This window comes from Ictalurus punctatus, chromosome 11 (assembly GCF_001660625.3).
Source record: "Ictalurus punctatus breed USDA103 chromosome 11, Coco_2.0, whole genome shotgun sequence".
In the NCBI taxonomy this organism is placed as follows: Eukaryota; Metazoa; Chordata; class Actinopteri; order Siluriformes; family Ictaluridae; genus Ictalurus; species Ictalurus punctatus.
The window spans coordinates 21,710,412-21,730,053 of NC_030426.2; the positions used below are offsets into that span (position 1 = coordinate 21,710,412).

The following is a 19,642-nucleotide window of genomic DNA, read 5'->3' on the forward strand; positions in this document are numbered from 1 at the left end:
AAATAATGGACCATTTCTGAGTCGGAATGTTCCAAAATGTCTACGTTTTCACCTTAAGAACCCACAGACGCTGCCGAAATGTCTCACTTGGCTGGACGAGAAGAATGAGTATACCTGCATGCGTCAGGATGCCAGAATGACTTCATCTATCTTTTAAATTCATTTCTTTGTATTTAGAGGTGAGACGATGCCAAGAGAGTGAGCTTGCTCTCTCTGAAAATTACCAGCTAATAAGAAAGTCTCTTTGTCGAAACCCTGAGGACTAAACTGCTGTGTACAGCAAATCTTGAAAATGGAAGAGACCAGTACAAAGCTCAGCGATGCCCCCCACCCCCCCAATCTTCCCTTCTTCAGTTATTCAGCGTTCAGCTCAACACCTGAAACTAGCTTTCATTTCATGACACTGTTTGCATTCCGGTCTCATCACGTGCGTATTAAAATGTCTCAGTGTAGATCGTTAACATGTGAATCGTACCGCACCTCCGTAAGACACGCCTCACCATCAGCTCATGCGTAAGTGCACTGCCTCCATGGTCACATGAAGTCCGCTAATCCGATACGATTTTCGCTCCTAGACTCTGACTAGTCAGAACTCATGACGTTTGAATGTTAGCTGATGTCAGAGTACGCTACAGGCTGAAATACTGAACTGAATCTCAGGAAAGCTTTTGCTGTTTAATATCTAGACACATGACCGTATAGTTGCAGTGGGAAAATTATATCTGATTACACCACATTAAAGATGGCCTCCCCCACACCATTTCCTTTCGAGTAACTGAATATCCCTTCATTAATACTGCATTCGACTTCCTCAGAAGTCAGAACTCAGAATTACATCATTTTCAACCGTGCATTTGGGCTATAAAGTGAAAAAAAAACAACAACAACAAAAAAACAACCTTTGATGAGTGACGTATATTTATCTCCTTAGACCAGTGGATTGTTTAGTCAGTGTTATAGATTTCACAAGCGAATACTTGTTTAAACAGTAGAACTGATTTAAAGGAAAGAAGCTCTACACTACTTTATTTACTGTTGGTGCTCTGAGCAGCCGTGGTGATTTGACCTCACTTGCTAAACTCGGGCTCGAGGAGACGAGTCCCGAGCTTTACGAGTAAGAATTCCCGGTTGAGGAAATGTTTTCCGAGTTACAACGGAGTGCGAATCTTTCGGGTATTCTGATATTTAAATTAGGCAGATGGCACAACCCTCGTTTTTCCTGTTCCAGTCTTCGGATAATGTGAAAAAGAATTCATCCCTAAGCAAACCTATTCAGCGTATGCCAAATCAGCAGAAATGGGGAAACAAATAAGTTATTATGTTATTTGGGTTAGCTATTTGAATATGTTCTCTGGAAATAGCGATAGGAGAATTCAAGTCTCAGCTGATAACGTACGTGTCCTGTTCTGGGACATTTTCCTATTCAACTACAACAGTGACAAGGAAAATAAAACAGTGTTCTTTCGAATAGTTACCATGTGTGGTGTGCTGTCTCGAGCATGCTCATCACCAAAGCGAAGAGAAAACACAAGCTTTTCCCCATGGCCTCTCAGCGCCAAACTAATAACTCAAGTCATAGGTGTATTTATAGCTGACAATTTGTGGCCTTACTCAGTTGTAGAGAATCCTGGATTATGTCGCTTGCTGATGATGCCTGAGCCATGTTAGAAAATCCCCCACCAGCCCCCAAGGCTGTCCAGGCAGAACATAAGATCTACATTTCCTACAGAAATTCTAAATCCGATTGTAAACAAACCAGCGGAAGCAAGTGATTTCCCTGTCGCTTCATTTTTTTTTTGTCTTGTATTATTAATGAATGTTTCATCAGGCAGATGTTCTGGATTTGGCAATTTGAATAAGAAAATCAGTGCAAAATTAATAGAGATGCACCGATATTAAATTTCTCAGCCGATACCGATAACCGATTCTTCAGCGTGATATCGGCCGATACCGATAGTTCTGCCTTTTATACCTTCTTTTAAATAAATACCAATTAATTCAACAATTCTGAAAGAAATGCAAATATAAACTTTATTCTCTCCATTTCAACAAGTTGTTCCACAGTAACTGGTCTCATGAACAGAACACACTTTACTCACATTAACATTAACACATGAACTCAATTCTGAAGATTAACGTAAGACTTCTTAATTTATTGAATTTTATTAATTCATATTAACATTGACTGAATTGTAAAAAAAAAAATATCCTCCTGTTAGTCTCACATTCACTCTCCACAAACAAAAGCATTTCTACTTCATCACTGAACATCAAACTGCTAATATATAATATCAACCTTTTATATATTAACATTAACTGGATATGAAATACACTACTCTACCAATATATTTTTCTGTGCAATCTACTTAAATCTTTCAACGGTGTGCTTGTGCTTTAATTCAGCTCGAGCAGTGTGGCAAAAAATTATTTTTAACTCGACGCCGAAACTCCCGCTTCACTGCTGCTCACTTCCGGTGTAAAATTTGATCACAGAAATTACAAACTGCAGTTTTGTCGTCATTCCACACAAGAGACATCTTTACACACGGCACGAAATCCACGCGTTTTCCCGCCCTCTTTTGATTGACGGGATATAATCGGCCCTGGTCATCGGACGTTTTTAAACTATCGGCCGATACATCGGCGCGTCTCTAATTAAAAATCAATGCTGGCGATTCTTTTGTAATTATTATCGTTTCTTTTACTTTTGTATGAAAAGTAATTTGACGAATATAGCAGCACAAAAAAATAAAATAAAGGTCATTACAGCGTAGTTTTAAATATTCGCTCTATGACTGTGTGTATCCATATCACTTTTGTATTAAAAAGGAGTTACAGTGAGTTAAATCAGCACAACATTCATACATCTTCACTCCCTTTAACTGGGAGTGAGGTGGGAATACACTCTAGATGGGACACCAGTCCACCGCAGAGCACCATACACAACCGTTCACATACTATTTCACACCAAGGGGCAGTCTGGTATTGCTAATCCACTACTGGTATGTTATTGGGAGGTGAGATGAAACCAGAGAACCTGTTAACATGGAGAGAACGTTTGGAAAGTAGCTCGAGCGCCGCATCAAACTGTGGACTCTGGAGCTGTGATGCGGCAACGCTACCTGCTGCACCCGCTCCCGCTCCAGTTCACTACAGTGCAGATTAATTACTAAAAAGTAAAATGAGCCAAGTACAAAATGGATGCCGAGGGGGGAAAAAAAAGCAATTAATTTTCTCTGCACCTGGTCAAAGCTTTTTAAAAACAGCTTTTAAACAAGCTCTCAACTTCAAATCGAAGCGGAAATCAAAATTTTAAAACAAGAATGGGATCTTAATCTACATCTAATTAACCTAGCTCATTTCAAACAGGCCTGGTGACTGAAGCGCACAGCGGCTGTTCATGCAGATAACCAGTAAAAACACGGTCGGGCCCAGTGAAAGATCAGCTACAGAAATCTTTTCCTCCTCTCACCGTCTGCAGTCTATTCAAATCCATACGGTCTGCTCTGTGCCTTCTGCTCTTTAATTGATCCCCCAGGGTGTCACCTTCTTTAACAGCTCCTCATAACGACACGCCAATTAATGGTGGACTATAAACCAGTGTGTTCCTGGAGCTCAGCTCTCTGGGGAGAGGCGGGTAATAGGCAGACACGTCTCCTGATCTACACACGCCAGCCCCAACCTAATCCGTGACTTTTACAGGAAGTCCGATTTAGTACAGCCTCTCTCGTGTAGACGTGTATGATGAACTAGGGATGGTATTTTCACGATATGTGAGGACTTTCGCATTTCAGAGGGATTTTCAAATACTGTTTCTATTGCAGATGAGCAAAAATACAACGAGAGCCGATTTCCTAAACGTGCCTCGAAGATTTTTTTTTTTTTTTTTTTTTTTGCACTGCCTTCTACTAGCGCACATTTATTTCTCAAGTAATAATAACTTACTCCCTGGAATTTTCTTGTTGGAAAGTCAGCCAAGGTGCACATGCCATAAGGGCGAAATAGACCAATTATTCAGCAGGCTGTAGAACCACCATTTTGGCAGCAGTAACTCTGATCAGAATCAGAAAGAGCTTTATTGCCAAGAGTGCTCACATACACACACACACACACACACACACACACACACACACACACACACACACACACACACACACACAAGAAATTTGACTTGGTAAGTAAAGTTTACTTCTTCATTGTGTATATATCTACAGTGCATCTGGAAAGTATTCACAGCGCTTCACTTTTCCCACATTTTGTCATGATACAGCCTTATTCCCAAATGGATTCAATTCATTATTTTCCTCAAAATTCTACAAACACCACCCCATAATGACAACGTGAAAGAAGTTTGTTTAAAAAAAACAAACAAAAAAAAGCACATAAGTATTCACAGCCTTTGCGCAATACTTTGTTGAAGCACTTTGGCACCAGTTACAGCCTCAAGTCTTTTTGAGTGTGATGCTACAAGCTTGGCACACATATTTTTGGGGCAGTTTCTCCCATTCTTCTTTGCAGGACCTCTCTAGCTAGATCAGGTTGGATGGGGAGCGTCGGGGCACAGCCATTTTCAGATCTCTCCAGAGATGTTCAATCGGGTTCAAGTCTGGGCTCTGGCTGGGACACTCAAGGACATTCACAGAGTCGTCCTGTAGCCACTCCTTTGTTATCTTGGCTGTGTGCTTAGGGTCGTTGTCCTGTTGGAAGATGAACCTTCGCCCCAGTCTGAGGTCCTGAGTGCTCTGGAGCAGGTTTTCATCAAAGATGTCTCTGTACATTGCTGCATTCATCTTTTCCTTGATCCTGACTAGTGTCCCAGCTCCTGCCGCTGAAACACATCCCCACAGCATGATGCTGCCACCACCATGCTTCACTGTAGGGATGGTATTGGCTAGGTGATGACTGGTGCCTGGTTTCCTTCAGACATGACGCTTGCCATTCAGGCCAAGGAGTTCAATCTTTGTCTTGGAGTTGGTCTGAGAGTCCTTCAGGTGCCTTTTGGCAAACTCCAGGTGGGCTGTCATGTGCCTTTTACTGAGGAGTGGCTTCCGTATGGTCATTCTACCATACAGCCCTGATTGGTGCAGTGATGCAGAGATGGTTGTTCTTCTGGAAGGTTCTCCTCTCTCCACAGAGACATGCTGGAGCTTTGTCAGAGTACCCATCGGGTTTTTGGTCACCTCCCTGACTAAGGCCCTTCTCCCCCGATCGCTCAGTTTGGCCGGGCGGCCAGCTCTAGGGAGAGTCCTGCTGTTTCCAAACTTCTTACATTTTCGGATGACGGAGGCCACTGTGCTCATTGGGACCTTCAATGCTGCAGAAATGTTTCTGTACCCTTCCCCGGATCTGTGCCTCGATACTATCCTGCCTCGGAGGTCTACAGACAGTTCCTTGGACTTCATGGCTTGGTTTGTGCTCTGACACGCATTGTTAACTGTGGGACCTTATATAGACAGGTGTGTGCCTTTCCAAATCATGTCCAATCTACTGAATTTACCACCAATCGAGTTGTAGAAACATCTCAAGGATGATCAGGGGAAACAGGATGCACCTGAGCTCAATTTTGAGTGTCATGGCAAAGGCTGTGAATACTTATGTACGTGTGCTTTTTTCGTTTTTTTATTTTTAATAAATTTGCAAAGATTTCAAACAAACTTCTTTCACGTTGTCATTATGGGGTATTGTTTGTAGAATTTTGAGGAAAATAATGAATTTAATCCATTTGGGAATAAGGCTGTAACATGACAAAATGTGGGAAAAGTGAAGCGCTGCGAATACTTTCCGGATGCACTGTAGATATATATGTATATATAAAACACCAGCAGATGACATGGCTCCCAAATCATCACTGACTGTGGAAACTTCACATTGGACTTCAAGCAACTTGGATTCTGATCCTCTCCACTCTTCCTCCAGACTCTGGGACCTCGATTTCCAAATGAAATGCAACGTTTACTGTCATCTCCCCCATGATTGTGGTTGTGTGTACTGAACCAGACTTAGAGATTAAAGCCTCAGGAAACCTTTTACAGGTATTTTTTAGTTAATTAGCTGATTAGACCTCTTCACAGGTCAAAATTTCTGTATGCTGAATTCTTTATTCGAATATTCTGAGATGCTGGGTTTTTGATTTCCGTGAGCTGTAAGCCGTGCTCATCAAGATTAAAACAAAAAAGGGCTCGAAATATTTCACTTCATGTGCAATCAATCGAGATTATATAAAAGTTCCACGTTTTGAATTAAATTCTGGAAAAAAGGAACTTTTCCACAATATTCAAATTTTTCTGAGATGCACCCATGTATAAAAATCTCAGAATTAAAACAGACCTCTCTTAGATTTGTGCAAAATACCCTTGCTGAAATGTGTATACTGTAATCTACAGTTCTGTTATTGTCTGAACTGAAAAACTATACTGCTTCGTTTCTGCGACCGTGCAGCGCAGTGTAATAGCGGCACTGAAACGTGACTTACCTTCTTCTTGGATTTGAAGACGTTGCATCTGAACACGTTGCTCTGTCCATCTCGAGCGATATAACTGAAGATCTTCAGATCTTGCGAATCGTGTGACACGTAGAAGATCCTGTGAAAATAAGAAAGTGATTCAGAATGGCATTCGTGCTGCGAATGCTATAAAGTCAGGGGAATTTGTGCTGATAAAACACGCACCACTTTTATACTGATCGCTCGAAATTCGGGCAGAAGTGTAGAACGTAAACTTTCGATCGCGGTAGAAGAGTGGGTGTGTTTAAACCTGTATACTAACACAAAATCTTTCAGTTACCCTCCTAAAAGAAAAGACAAATCAGCGAAGACGTTTGCAGTGACATTATCACGTTATTGTGGCTGGTGGTTGCAGTGTACCGTTACAAAAGTCACACAAAGGTGTGTGTGGAATAATGATAGCCACTCCTCTGCACTTCAGTAGACCTGTAAAGCTTTATTTATCACAATCACCCTGATGCCCATCAATCACCTGGTTTATAATGCACTTTTTCAATGCAGTACAAGAGTGAGTTGTTATTTTCCCTCCAAATGTCACTGGAATAAATGGCAATCATTAAAACTGCACAAAAGTCTACTTCAGTTTACAGCTCTGGCTGAAACCGGCTATATATAGAACCATACAACAGGCAGTACAACCCTTTCACAGTAGAGAGCAGAACCCCTAAATATCTACAGCAGGGATCACTATGTTTTATAGGCAGTGACTGTTTAAAAAAAAAAAAAAAATGAAAAAAGGAAAGTACCCCCCCCCCCCCCCCCTCCCACGCCCCCAGTACAGATTTATTTATTAATTTTTTTAAATAAACAAACTATTAAAACATCCATCCATCTTCCATACCGTTTATCCTACACAGGGTCATGGGGGAGTCTGGCGCCTATCTCAGGGGATTCAGGGCACAAGGTGGGGGACACCCAGGACGGGGTGCCAAACATCACAGGGAACAATCGCACCGCGCACACACTTACACACTACAGACAATTTGGACTTGCCAATCAGCCTATAACGCTTGTCTCTGGACTTCGGGAGGAAACCGGAGTACCCGGAGGACACCCCCGAAGCGCGGGGAGAACGTGCACTCTCCACACACACAGGGCGGAGGTGGGATTCGAACCCCCGACCCTGGATGTTCGAGGTAAATGTGCTAAACACTAATCCCCACTATTTAAACATTGGGAACATTATAAAAACGTGTTTAATAATATTTCTGGAGCCAGAGAGTTTATTTTTTTTTTTATTTCTTTCCACCAACAAAAACCCATTTGTATTAAAACTGTAATGAATGCAATCCAGTTGGCGTTATTTATAGACATTAAGGGTGTAATGCAGTGCCACGGTCTGGATCTGTTTAGTGCTCTGAACATCTGTATCTCAATTCGGATTTAAACCTGAAGTGGGTGTGGCCAAAACAGGAAAACAGGTTCAACCTCAGCTACATCTCTCTAAAGGTTGAACTGGAGATTTTTTTTTTTTAAATCCCGCTTGCACGGATATTATTTGTGTTTATACTTGCCCACAATGTTTTCTTCCTAATATACAGTAGTTGGTTTTATTTAGCAAAATGTATGATCTGCACTTATATAGCGCTTTTATCCAAAACGCTTTACACTGGTTATCATTCACCCATTCACACATACAAATGCTAGCAGAGCTGCCATGCAAGGCGCTAACTTGCCATCGGGAGCAACTTGGGGTTCAGTGTCTTGCCCAAGGACACTTCGGTATGTGGAGTCACGCGGGCCAGGAATCGAACCGCCAACCCTACGATTAGTGGACAACCCGCTCTACCACCTGATCCACAGCCGCCCCAATTAGTAAATTAGTAGCCTAATTTAAAGCACCAGGACCCTGACCAGGCAGTTATTAAAGGATCCTGTATATGTTCATAAACACGGTACTGGTTTGTCCTACAAGCTTCATATCACTCGAATTAAAAGGGGAAAAAATTGCTGCATGGTCGGTTGTGGTTTCCAGCACTGTAACAAAATCACAGACCCTCTGGCTATACTTCACTGACCCCTGGGTGTCTTCAGACCCCACACTAATAACCCTGGATATACACTATACAAATCCACAACAACACACTGCACATCAGCAGTACTGTAACTTCCAGCCTTACACTACTACAAAGACAAGCTAACATTTCACATGAATAGCATGTAGTCAATGTGAAAAGTGCTGCGAGTTCTTCGGTTATAAAGCCAGACAGCTGAAAAGTGCTTGATGATGTGCAGGCTTGTATTTCAGTGAAGCCTGGAGGAATAGTTGAACAGCTTCGTGTCAGCGGATAAGAAATGATGAAAGTGCGGAGGAGGAAAAAGGAGTCGTGTTTAAACCTCAGCTTTACACAACCTCTGATTTCCAACAGGTTTACATTCATCAATGGATTCACAATTCATAATGCATCATCTCTGGCATCTACTTTGTAAAGAATTAAACATGATACGGTGTGCTGTTACAGGAAAATCATCAATGACAGGGTGCTGTGCTGTGGCCTGATGCTAACAGCGTTACTGTTACAACCCTGACGCTGATGATTTTCCAATAACAGCCCTTCTTGAAGTGTTTTATTCCTCTTATACCACAGCAGTCCATCCATCTTCTACCACTTACTCCTTTTCAGGGTCACGGGGAACCTGGAGACTATCCCAGGGAGCATGGGGCACAAGGCGGGGTACACCCTGGACGGTGCCAATCCATCGCAGGGCACAATCACACACACACTCACACACACATTCATACACTACGGACAATTTAGACACGCCATGTCTTTGGAGTGGGGGAGGAAACCGGAGTTCCCCCCCGCAGCACGGGACTCAAATAAGGGACCCTGGAGGTGTGAGGCGAACGTGCTAACCACTAAGCCACCATGCGCCCCTACCACAGCAGTATTTTATCACAGCAGTCATACTTCTGTCCCCATTTACACTTACAGACAATGTTGTGGAACATGCATGAAACTGTTCTGTTCTTTTATATTCGTTCGTGCTGCTATAAGTTATATCTTATCTTATCGAGATCTTGTTCTCACTTAAATATCCCTTAATAAGAATTACTACGGATGATCATGTATTAGATCTGGAACAACGTTCAGAGCTGCTGTAACAGAAACACCTTCTGCCATATCAGTATCACCAATCCAGGAGCACTGAGGTATAAACTCCAATACAACGCTGCGTGGGTGTCTCAAAGTAACTATCAGATTTTCACTCCGCCGAGTCACGGCTCATTATTCATGGCGTCACTGCAGACTTAGACCTGTCTGACCTTTCCCAGTCCGATCTCGGCTCAGGAGATTTCTATCTCTGGGTTTGCGTTTTCTCTCCCGCTTAAACATAAACAGGATTAACCTCTGACCCACTTCACCTCTAATTTACTCAGAGACGATCATGCAATTATCTTTGCGCTGTGCTCAGAAATCTTTGTCTGGATGTGCATTTTAAATGTGCTCTGGTGAGAGAACAGAAGTGGCGTGTGTTCTCCGTTCCGTCGTCAGCACCACTGGAGTGATGTGGTGCATCAGTGATCAAACGAACACCAGCTGTACAACAACGATTTCTTCCTCTCCCTTTTATCAGGACTGAGAGCGGATTTCTGCTGAGCTCAGTGGCATTCATTTCGGCAATTGTTCTGCATGAAAGAAAATGCGTATTATATAAACTATAGTATATGCTCTTATTATCTTTAAAGCATTTAAATCTGGAATTGTAGAACTGCGCTGGGCTTTTAAAGTACTGGTACGGATAAAAAGGTTTCCTATTTAAACACCGACGATGGAGTCAGTGGTTTGAAAGCTGCTTATTTTCATCGTTTCATTCTGTTTACACCACACAGTTATTTGACAAATAATACATTGTTGTTTATTTACTAAAGAATGACATCATACTTTTCCCATTTAGAGTTACATTTCATGTTGTGGACCATCTGCAAAACAAGTTAGTTCCTGTGCTCACTTACTTTACAGCAGCTATAAACAGTCATTCTCTCACTGGTCTCGTTCTTTCTCAACTTAAAAAGACAAAAATACGAAAAATTGCCGTTCTACTGACAAACCGTAAAGCGCAACGTTCTCCATCTTGAAGACGTCCTCATGTCAGAAAACCTTCGTTGGACAGCTGGAGACTCCATCCAGAAATACTGTGAGCTTATGAGTGATTAAAAAAATAAATAAATAAATAATCAATTTAATTAGAGCTTCTGCTGTAATCGTCCCCTGGGTAAGTTGTTACTATAGAAACGATAACGTATTAGAACGAGTGCATGAATATTAAACTGTTTTGCCTTGCAGAAGGAATGTTGTCAGAGCTGTTGTAGATTTATTCTGACCAATCAGCTCTGAGATTTCAACGGCGCTGTGATATAAATAACTACACAGTATTAAAAAAGAATTCTCTGATTATATTCAGAGTAATATTTTACCACTTCGCTAAAAGTTCAATGTTTTTATTTGACTTATTTTAAGGCAAAAAAAATAAATAAAATAAATATATATATATATATATATATAATTTTTTTTTATAATTATATATATATATATATATATATATACATAATTTTATATATATATATATATATATATATATATATATATATATATATATATATATATATATATATATACGCATATATATAAAATATTTATTTATATTTACATATATATAATATATTCAAAAACACACATGAAATATCTTGTTTTCTTATTTCAGTGGCTCTTCTTGCCTTATGTAAGAAACCTGCTCTGCATTGATTTATATATAGTTTAACTATATGCCAATTTTCTTAGTACATATAACAACAACAATAAAAGAAACAACAACAACAACAACAACAACAACAACAATAAAACAACAACAATAAAAGAAAAACCATAGCAAGTATGCTAAAAGTACTTTATTTCTAAAAGGCTCTTATAAGAGCTTATATTATTTCTGTGGCTGAATCTCAAACGGGGTCCGATCGGGCCTCTAGAGCACTCTGTAGGGTTTAGAAGGTTAACTGTGTGTTACTCCGTGTAGTAAACATAAACAGCTGGGATTCCGGCTAGACTGCACTGGGGCGGAAATCAATTTAAAAAAACAAACAAAAAAAACAAAACAAACAAACAAACAAAAAACACACACACACACACACACACACACACACACACACACAGAACGGCAACAATGGCAATAATGGGAAGAAGAAGAAAGATAATGCTTTATGTAAATAAAGTCTGAAATATTACAGTTTCTGCCTGTTTGTTTGTTTGTTTGTTTATTTATTAAATTAATGCTAATATTTGTTCTATCTTTGGTGATAGAAAACTATAAACGCGAATATTTTAATGCGTTTAAATGCTAAAATATATTCCTATATAGTTAATTACACTTTAAATGCATTTTGTTGTTAATTTAACAGCCCTAATATATTGCAATTAACATGATTTTTTAAAAAGATTTTAAGCAGTTAAGCCTCCATACTGTATTACGGCAAACCTGGGACTTTTCACTACAAGATGAACTGCCAGGTCAATACAAATATTTGAGAGCATGAAGATTTGAGCCAGAGAGAAAGTGAAATTGTTCTTTAGCTGAAGCATACATGTTTCAGATCTGCGTGACTTAAATTCACAGCAAATCACAACCACGTATTATTAATTCATAATAAATAAAAGGGACTAAAACTGCCAACATGGGCTGCTTTAGTTTCCCCCCCCTTTTCAACAGAGCCGCTGAAATCTTGCTGTGTATTAGTAGCTGTGCTGAGAGATCTGTGTGGGCTGCTGCTGCGTTTCTGTAGGTGATCTGACACGCAGTAATCCTCCTCTAGTCCTAAAGCGTTACACAACACACAGCGCCTCATGAATCTTTCAGAGTACTGGTGTAACCACCGTCAAAGGGCTTAGGATCACAAAGCAGACATTTTATGCGCATCACAACAAATCGCCGAGCTGAATTTCTAACGTTTGGTTTTACTTTTGCTCATAAAAGGCAGCAGCGACTCCTGACGCTAGCGCTTAGTTTCAGCTCAGTGACAAGGGAAAAAGAAATGCCATCGTTGGAGAGAGAGAGAGAGAGAGAGAGAGAGAGAGAGAGAGAGGCTGTCTAAATGCCACCATACACTCCTCGTTCAGCTCTCGCACCTCGGCCGATCCCCTGCGATTTATTTTACACGCTCACTTACGTTCCTAACATTAACATTCCTCATGATGATCACATTATCTTCGGGAATAATGAGAAATAGCAAAGTCAAGTGTAAATGACTGGAATACTGTAATGGATTAGTGAAGATGTGCTCAGGGAAAATATGTCATCAGACTGGATGCATTTCACAGCACAATGGATTTTAAATGACCATGAAACGAATCTGTATTACAACCACGACTGTTAATCCCCAAACAGCTTATTAAACAAAAAGTATTTGTTTGTTTGTTATAGGGTTGTCACGGTACCGACATTTCAGTAGTCGGTACCAATACCAGTCAAATTCCACGGTACTCGGGACCAATTTTGGTAACAAAGCAAAACACGAAAACATGCCAATTAAACAACACACTATTTTATTGACAGAGTTAAATATCAATATAAAATGTATTTTTAAACATGCCATTCTGTATACTTCAAGTATTTAATTATTAAAAATACTAGAGTTTTCCAGTATCTAGAGTTGAAATGTTACTACTAGAGGCAAGAGTAGAGGCAAGAGTAGAAATGTTACTAGAGGCAAGAGTAGAAATGTTACTAGAGGCAAGAGTAGAGGCAAGAGTAGAAATGTTACTAGAGGCAAGAGTAGAGGCAAGAGTAGAAATGTTACTAGAGGCAAGAGTAGAGGCAAGAATAGAAATGTTACTAGAGGCAAGAGTAGAAATGTTACTAGAGGCAAGAGTAGAAATGTTACTAGAGGCAAGAGTAGAGGCAAGAGTAGAAATGTTACTAGAGGCAAGAGTAGAAATGTTACTAGAGGCAAGAGTAGAAATGTTACTAGAGGCAAGAGTAGAGGCAAGAGTAGAAATGTTACTAGAGGCAAGAGTAGAGGCAAGAGTAGAAATGTTACTAGAGGCAAGAGTAGAGGCAAGAGTAGAAATGTTACTACTAGAGGCAAGAGTAGAGGCAAGAGTAGAAATGTTACTACTAGAGGCAAGAGTAGAAATGATACTAGAGGCAAGAGTAGAGGCAAGAGTAGAAATGTTACTAGAGGCAAGAATAGAAATGTTACTAGAGGCAAGAGTAGAAATGTTACTAGAGGCAAGAGTAGAAATGTTACTAGAGGCAAGAGTAGAAATGTTACTAGAGGCAAGAGTAGAGGCAAGAGCAGAAATGTTACTAGAGGCAAGAGTAGAGGCAAGAGTAGAAATGATACTAGAGGCAAGAGTAGAGGCAAGAGTAGAAATGTTACTAGAGGCAAGAATAGAAATGTTACTAGAGGCAAGAGTAGAAATGTTACTAGAGGCAAGAGTAGAAATGTTACTAGAGGCAAGAGTAGAAATGTTACTAGAGGCAAGAGTAGAGGCAAGAGCAGAAATGTTACTAGAGGCAAGAGTAGAGGCAAGAGTAGAAATGTTAACCAGACTCGGACACGGGAGACTCTTTCCAATAACGCTAAACGAATGTCTCCTCGGAGGAAACTCCACCGTATCAACAAGCCCTCGTGCTCTTAAAATCCGTTATATGGAGCGTCCCCTAGACAAGTCCCTGTAAGTCGTTACCATAGAAACGATGACATGCTGGAGTAGTAGAAGTGCATTAATATAAAGTGCTGTCAGTAGTGTCAAAGCTGCTGTTACCGAAACTTAATCAACCCCTTTGAAGTCAACATCAGTGTGGGATAAAAATCAGAATCTCTCATTATAAGCAAGTGTGTAGAGATGAACCCGGGACGGTCCTCCCTCCACCCGGATAAAAATAAACCCAGTTCTGACGTTTCAGCCACCTCAGCCCATGTCAGAATATCGGACGGACAGTTTGTCAAGTTGGAGCGCTGAAACCCCGCCAGGATGATTAATGCGTGTTGATTGGGCTGGCAGGGAGGCGTCTGAGGGAGGCCACGGTGCTTATGAAGACTGCATGCCTGTAGCTGGTAAAAAGAAACTAAAAAAAACAACTATCAGAACAGTCTAACCACTAGAAGCTCCTTTCAGAATGAATGTGCTAAATACGTTCCAATCGGCACACGCTCCATGACTGCGGACTCGTTCTTTCTTTTGGTCGAAGGTAAATCAGAGAGAATTTCTTTCTGCTGTGTAAATGCATGTAATAAAACGTGGAGAAATTCCGCTGGCAGTCATTACGTCAAGCTCATAAACACACAAATTCATAAATGCGCATTTCATGATCCACATAAAAGGCTCCTCCAGCACACAGTGAGGCCAAATTCAAAAAGACTTCATATTTATTGTATATGCTCTGTGTGTATATATGTTAATGTAACTGGATGGAGGTGTAGACTTTACAACCCACGTTATACCAGATACTTACATAGCAATGACATCATTAATATACTGACATGCTATTCTGCATGTACGTGGACGTTTGGCACGTGCTTTTCTGGCTGACACCGGACAGTTAGACGGATTATAAATCATTACAGTATACAGGTGTAGGAGAGTAAAGATAAGCAGTACTGAGTGTGTTTAAGGGATGTTCAGTATGAATAGAGGGTGAATTTGACTGCTAGGATGAGCTCAGGACAGGCTTTATGATTACAGCAGCAGTTCAGAGAGTGCGTGAGTGAGCGAGGAAGGAAGGAAGGAAGGAAGGAAGGAAGGAAGGAAGGCTGGAAAAGTAAGAAGGTAGAACGGAGGGAAGTAATGAGGGAGGGAAAAAGGGAAGAAAGTAAGGAAGTAGGGAAAAGAAAAGGAAGGAAGGATGGAAGAAATTAAAGGAAAATAAAGAGGGAGGGAGGGCAGGAAGCAGTAAAGAATAGAGGAGGGAAGGAAGGCTGGAAGGGAGGGAGAAAGGAAGGAAGGTAAAGAAGGAGGGAAGACACAAAAGAAGAAAGGCATCAGGAAAGGGTGGAGGAGGGAAGGAAAGAAGGATGGAAGGAAGATGAAAAGAGGAAAGAAAGGCAAAAAGGAAGGAATGGATGATTTGATGAAAGAAAGAAAGAAAGAAAGTAGGGATGCACCGAATGTTTGGCAACCGAAATTCTAAAGCATTTTCGGTGTTCGGCCGAATAAGTGAAAAGGCCGGATAAATTTGACCGAACAACGCCGTTGCAACCAGAGTGAGACGCGTGAATGTCACGACCTCGATGAGGGGGCGCGCGCATGCACGATCTACGTGCTCTTCGGATGTTTACTGTGGACACGTGCGTTTGTTTTGTTTCTGTTCCGGAGTATTCGGTCACGTCGCGACACGTAAGGGAGTGGGGTACGGAAGCAGGTGAAGACGCATTTATTTAAGGGCAGGCAGACAAATCCAAATCGTAATCCAAAAAACGGAGTCAAGACAGGTAAAGGGAATCAAAGGCGCGGTCACAGAAAACAGGGTCACAACACAAAACAAGAAACATGAACGAGTGCTATGGACTGGGAGCGGAAAAACACCAGCGGGGACTAAATGAACTAATCTATAGTTTAAACTAACTAAATCCATCCAGGAACATAACATTAACAACGTATCTAACTATACTATATCTACTCTAATACTCGGCGAGGTGTTCAGGGACGCGAGCGGTATATATCCCAATATAATCAGCCCTATAGAACCCAACAGAACCATTTCCTGCACTCGTCAATGCACTTTTTAGTCGTAGAGTGTTCCATTCTTTCAGCAGTCAGTTACAGTCCTAACATCGGCTATTCAAGGGGGGCTCGAAGATGACCGCATCAAAATATTTTTATTTTACTCATTTATTTATTTAAAGTTATATTGTGCCTTGTTGGTAGCCGATGCCTGCTGGAATGAAAAAAAAATGTTCAGTGTTAAATAAATATTTTGAAATTGTAGTTTTTGTAATTGTTTTTTTTCCCCAAGACAAAATAGTAAAAAGCACATTTTGACTTTTTAATTTATGCAGTGGTGAAAAAAAAACGGCAAAATAAAGGCAAAAAACCGCAAAGAAACGTGTTCCGTATTCGGCCTTCGGCTTCGAAGCCATTCGGTTTTGGCTTCGGCCAAGAATTTTCATTTCGGTGCATCCCTAAAAGAAAGAAAGAAAACATGTTGAATATTGGTTCTTCTTCAAAAGCTTTGTGGAACGTGTGCTAACTTAATGTAGATAATGAAGGAGAATTTCCCCCCCAGTCACACACAGTGTCTTTTTCAAATAAAAGCACGGCCGTCGTGACTTTTACCCAGCAGACGAAAACCTAATAAAAGAGATGTTTGATTCCGGGCTCCACTTGATCTTCTGCTGCTGTTTGATTTGCTGTGTGAGTGGACTTAATGAAAGCCAGGCTCCTCTGACTCGGACATTCTTCGGTGGGGGGGCTGCTGGGAGGTTATCAGTAGGGGAGTGACAGAAGCAACGCAACCCCTAAACATTTATGCTTTTCATTAGCACAGCACAAAGTGCCACAAATCATGAACGCAGCTGGCTGGCCTTTTAAACCTCCAGGAATCTGGCACAACAACAGAGGCCTCTGAACAGCAACAAAGCCACAAGAATGTATCCAGTGAAAGCCCGCCATGTGCACTGTATGCTTACCGTGCTGCTCATGACTAGCCCCTTTTCCACCTGCCCTTCACACTTTTCCACATCACCGACAGCACAGAGCAATACTTTCTCTAAACATACATCACAAAAAAGATTTTTCTCCATTACCAGTAGAGCAGGCTATCGTCTCTTTTTAAACCTGATTCCACGCGCGCCACGGAGAGTACGGGTTCATATGTAGTCTGTCTTCAGAACAACAGAAGCCTCATTTGAAATGCCTTTAATTAGAAAGCACACGGTTTCCGAAAGCGCACGGTTCGACTTCACATTTCCACTTGTCCATTACCTGAAGAATCTGAGCTGCTGAGATCAGAAACAAACAGCTCCATGTAGCGATAACTGTGCAATAAACTTGATTTTATTCAGGTTTATATGAACAGTAAGCAGACGATGTCATTTTAACAAAGCAGTTTGTATAGTAATTGCTGATCTGATGAAATGTTCTGTAAAGAAAAGAAATGTTTATGGAAGGAGTCTCCAGTGTCGGCACTTTGTAAGAGAGTCATTAGGTTATCAGGACAGAAGCGGTTACGATTTCGTGTTTCTTGGTGTGTGTGGTTTTTTTTGTCTTATTAACTTCAGGAGAGAGAGAGAGAGAGAGAGAGAGAGAGAGAGAGAGAGAGAGAGAAACGAGGACAGGAAACGACTGTTAACGAGGAAAGAAAACAGGAAATAGCTCATTTCATGAGCATTCCACAACATTAAAAGTAACTATAAAGGGATAAAAAGTACAATGTACATAAAGCAGGCAACCATGATGTCTCTGATAATATTCCTATAGCAGCATGCCCATAAGAGCTTTACTCTTAACTTAATTTGCATAATCTGGAGTCCCATTTATCATTATTTATTGATAATGATTTATTGAGATACTTTTACTTCCTCTGTATTGTTATTAACGTTGATTTTCTTGTTTGTCTCAAACGTCCATTTTCAGTCGAGCCATGATGCGAGCCAAATTTCCCATAGAGACAATAAGAAAACTAAACTGAACACACACACACACACACACACACACACAGATCTCTGCCGGAACATTAGCGCATCACTCTTGGTATCAGGAAGCAATCTGAAGTGTAATCACTGCTTTTGTCTCTCATGTGATTGTCACTAATTCTTTGTGTCCAGTGTGAAAAAGGAAGAAAAACCTGGCTTGGGGTCTCGCACTTATACTCACAAGCTGCCCAAATGATCAGTAATTAAGAGCTTCACACTCACGCCTCTGCTCTCCCGCTGACATGGCTAACAAGCCCTCTCACATGTCCACGCTCCTCTACCTCTAACACACACACACACACACCACCAAACAGCTGTCAGTATCTACTTCTGTGAAGAACTTCTTTAACACTCTTAAAGAAGCTCAGGTCCAGACGTTATATTCCTGTGAACTTCACTTACAGTTTCTGTAATATTTTGCTGGTTTCTGCAGGAAAATATCATCCAATATATTTTGAGCATTTTGTTTTGGGAAGATGAGTCTGAGAACTCCCAACAGCGTGTACGCCTGTGCTCATGCCCTCTTGCGATTACCTCTTGGTAACCAGCTGCTGGTAAGCGTGAGGTAATCACGAGTGGGGTAACTCATTAGGTGGGACTGGGGTATGCAGTGATGTCAAACCAACATGGCCGCTCGCACCGTAAACAGTACCCCTTCTCCTCTGTTAAATTAGTTTATAGCAGTTTGGCTCTTCTGTTTTGAGAAGGTAATCACCAACGTTAGCTGCTAGCTTGTCGCTAACGCTACACGCTATTGTCCGCTCTCTAGCTTGTCGCTAAGCTGCTCATTATTGTCCGCTGTTCAAGTCAAGTGGGATTTTTTATTGTCCTTCCTATATATATTGTGTATATATTGGAACAAAATGCAGTTTCTCCCTCAGACTGTTGTTGCTGGGCTGCGAGTTTAGTCCGCAATGTTGCGTGAATGTTTGAAGTTCACACTAATAGAACAGAACCAGTAGCCACTCATTTATATTTACGGCATTTGGCAGACGCTCTTATCCAGACCGGCTTACAGTTATCTCATTTATACAACTGAACAGTTGAGAGGGTAAAGGCCGGGCTTAAGGAGGAGGCGGCCATGTTGTCCAGGGAAATTACATCATTAAAACATGCAAATTACCCACTTAAAATACAACGCAGCAACTAGCCTGAGTTTATGAGTGAAATTCCGAGTTGAGGTGAAATGAGAACGTTTTAATCAAAAGCAGCAAAAAGTTGGTAAAAAGCCTATTTCTTTATATATATAAGACTTGGCATGAATCGACACCGGATGCGTTCTGCATCTGCTTCCAACACAACAGCGCGCTTCATTTTTACTGACAAAGCGAGCGACAAAACGTACATCCGTGTGGGTGAAACGTTGACAGGTGAAATCGGGCTAACTGTACCTGTACAACACAGCTGAATAAAACATGCCATGCGACAGAGGCACTGCAGAATAAGTGAATACCCAGCTGACAAACAAAAGGTCCCCAGGACGTCCCCTAAATGGCCTCTACGAACGT

General features: G+C 41.1%; 1 protein-coding gene across 1 annotated transcript in view; it reads right to left on the reverse strand.

Annotated features, from left to right (window-relative positions):
* The window catches only part of nos1apa (nitric oxide synthase 1 (neuronal) adaptor protein a), a 132,485-nt gene that overhangs the window by 35,582 nt on the left and 77,261 nt on the right, over window positions 1–19,642 (reverse strand). The window contains exon 5 of the mRNA XM_053683487.1: window positions 6,473–6,581. Coding sequence (XP_053539462.1) covers window positions 6,473–6,581 — 109 coding nt within the window. The remainder of the gene's footprint in view (window positions 1–6,472; window positions 6,582–19,642) is intronic.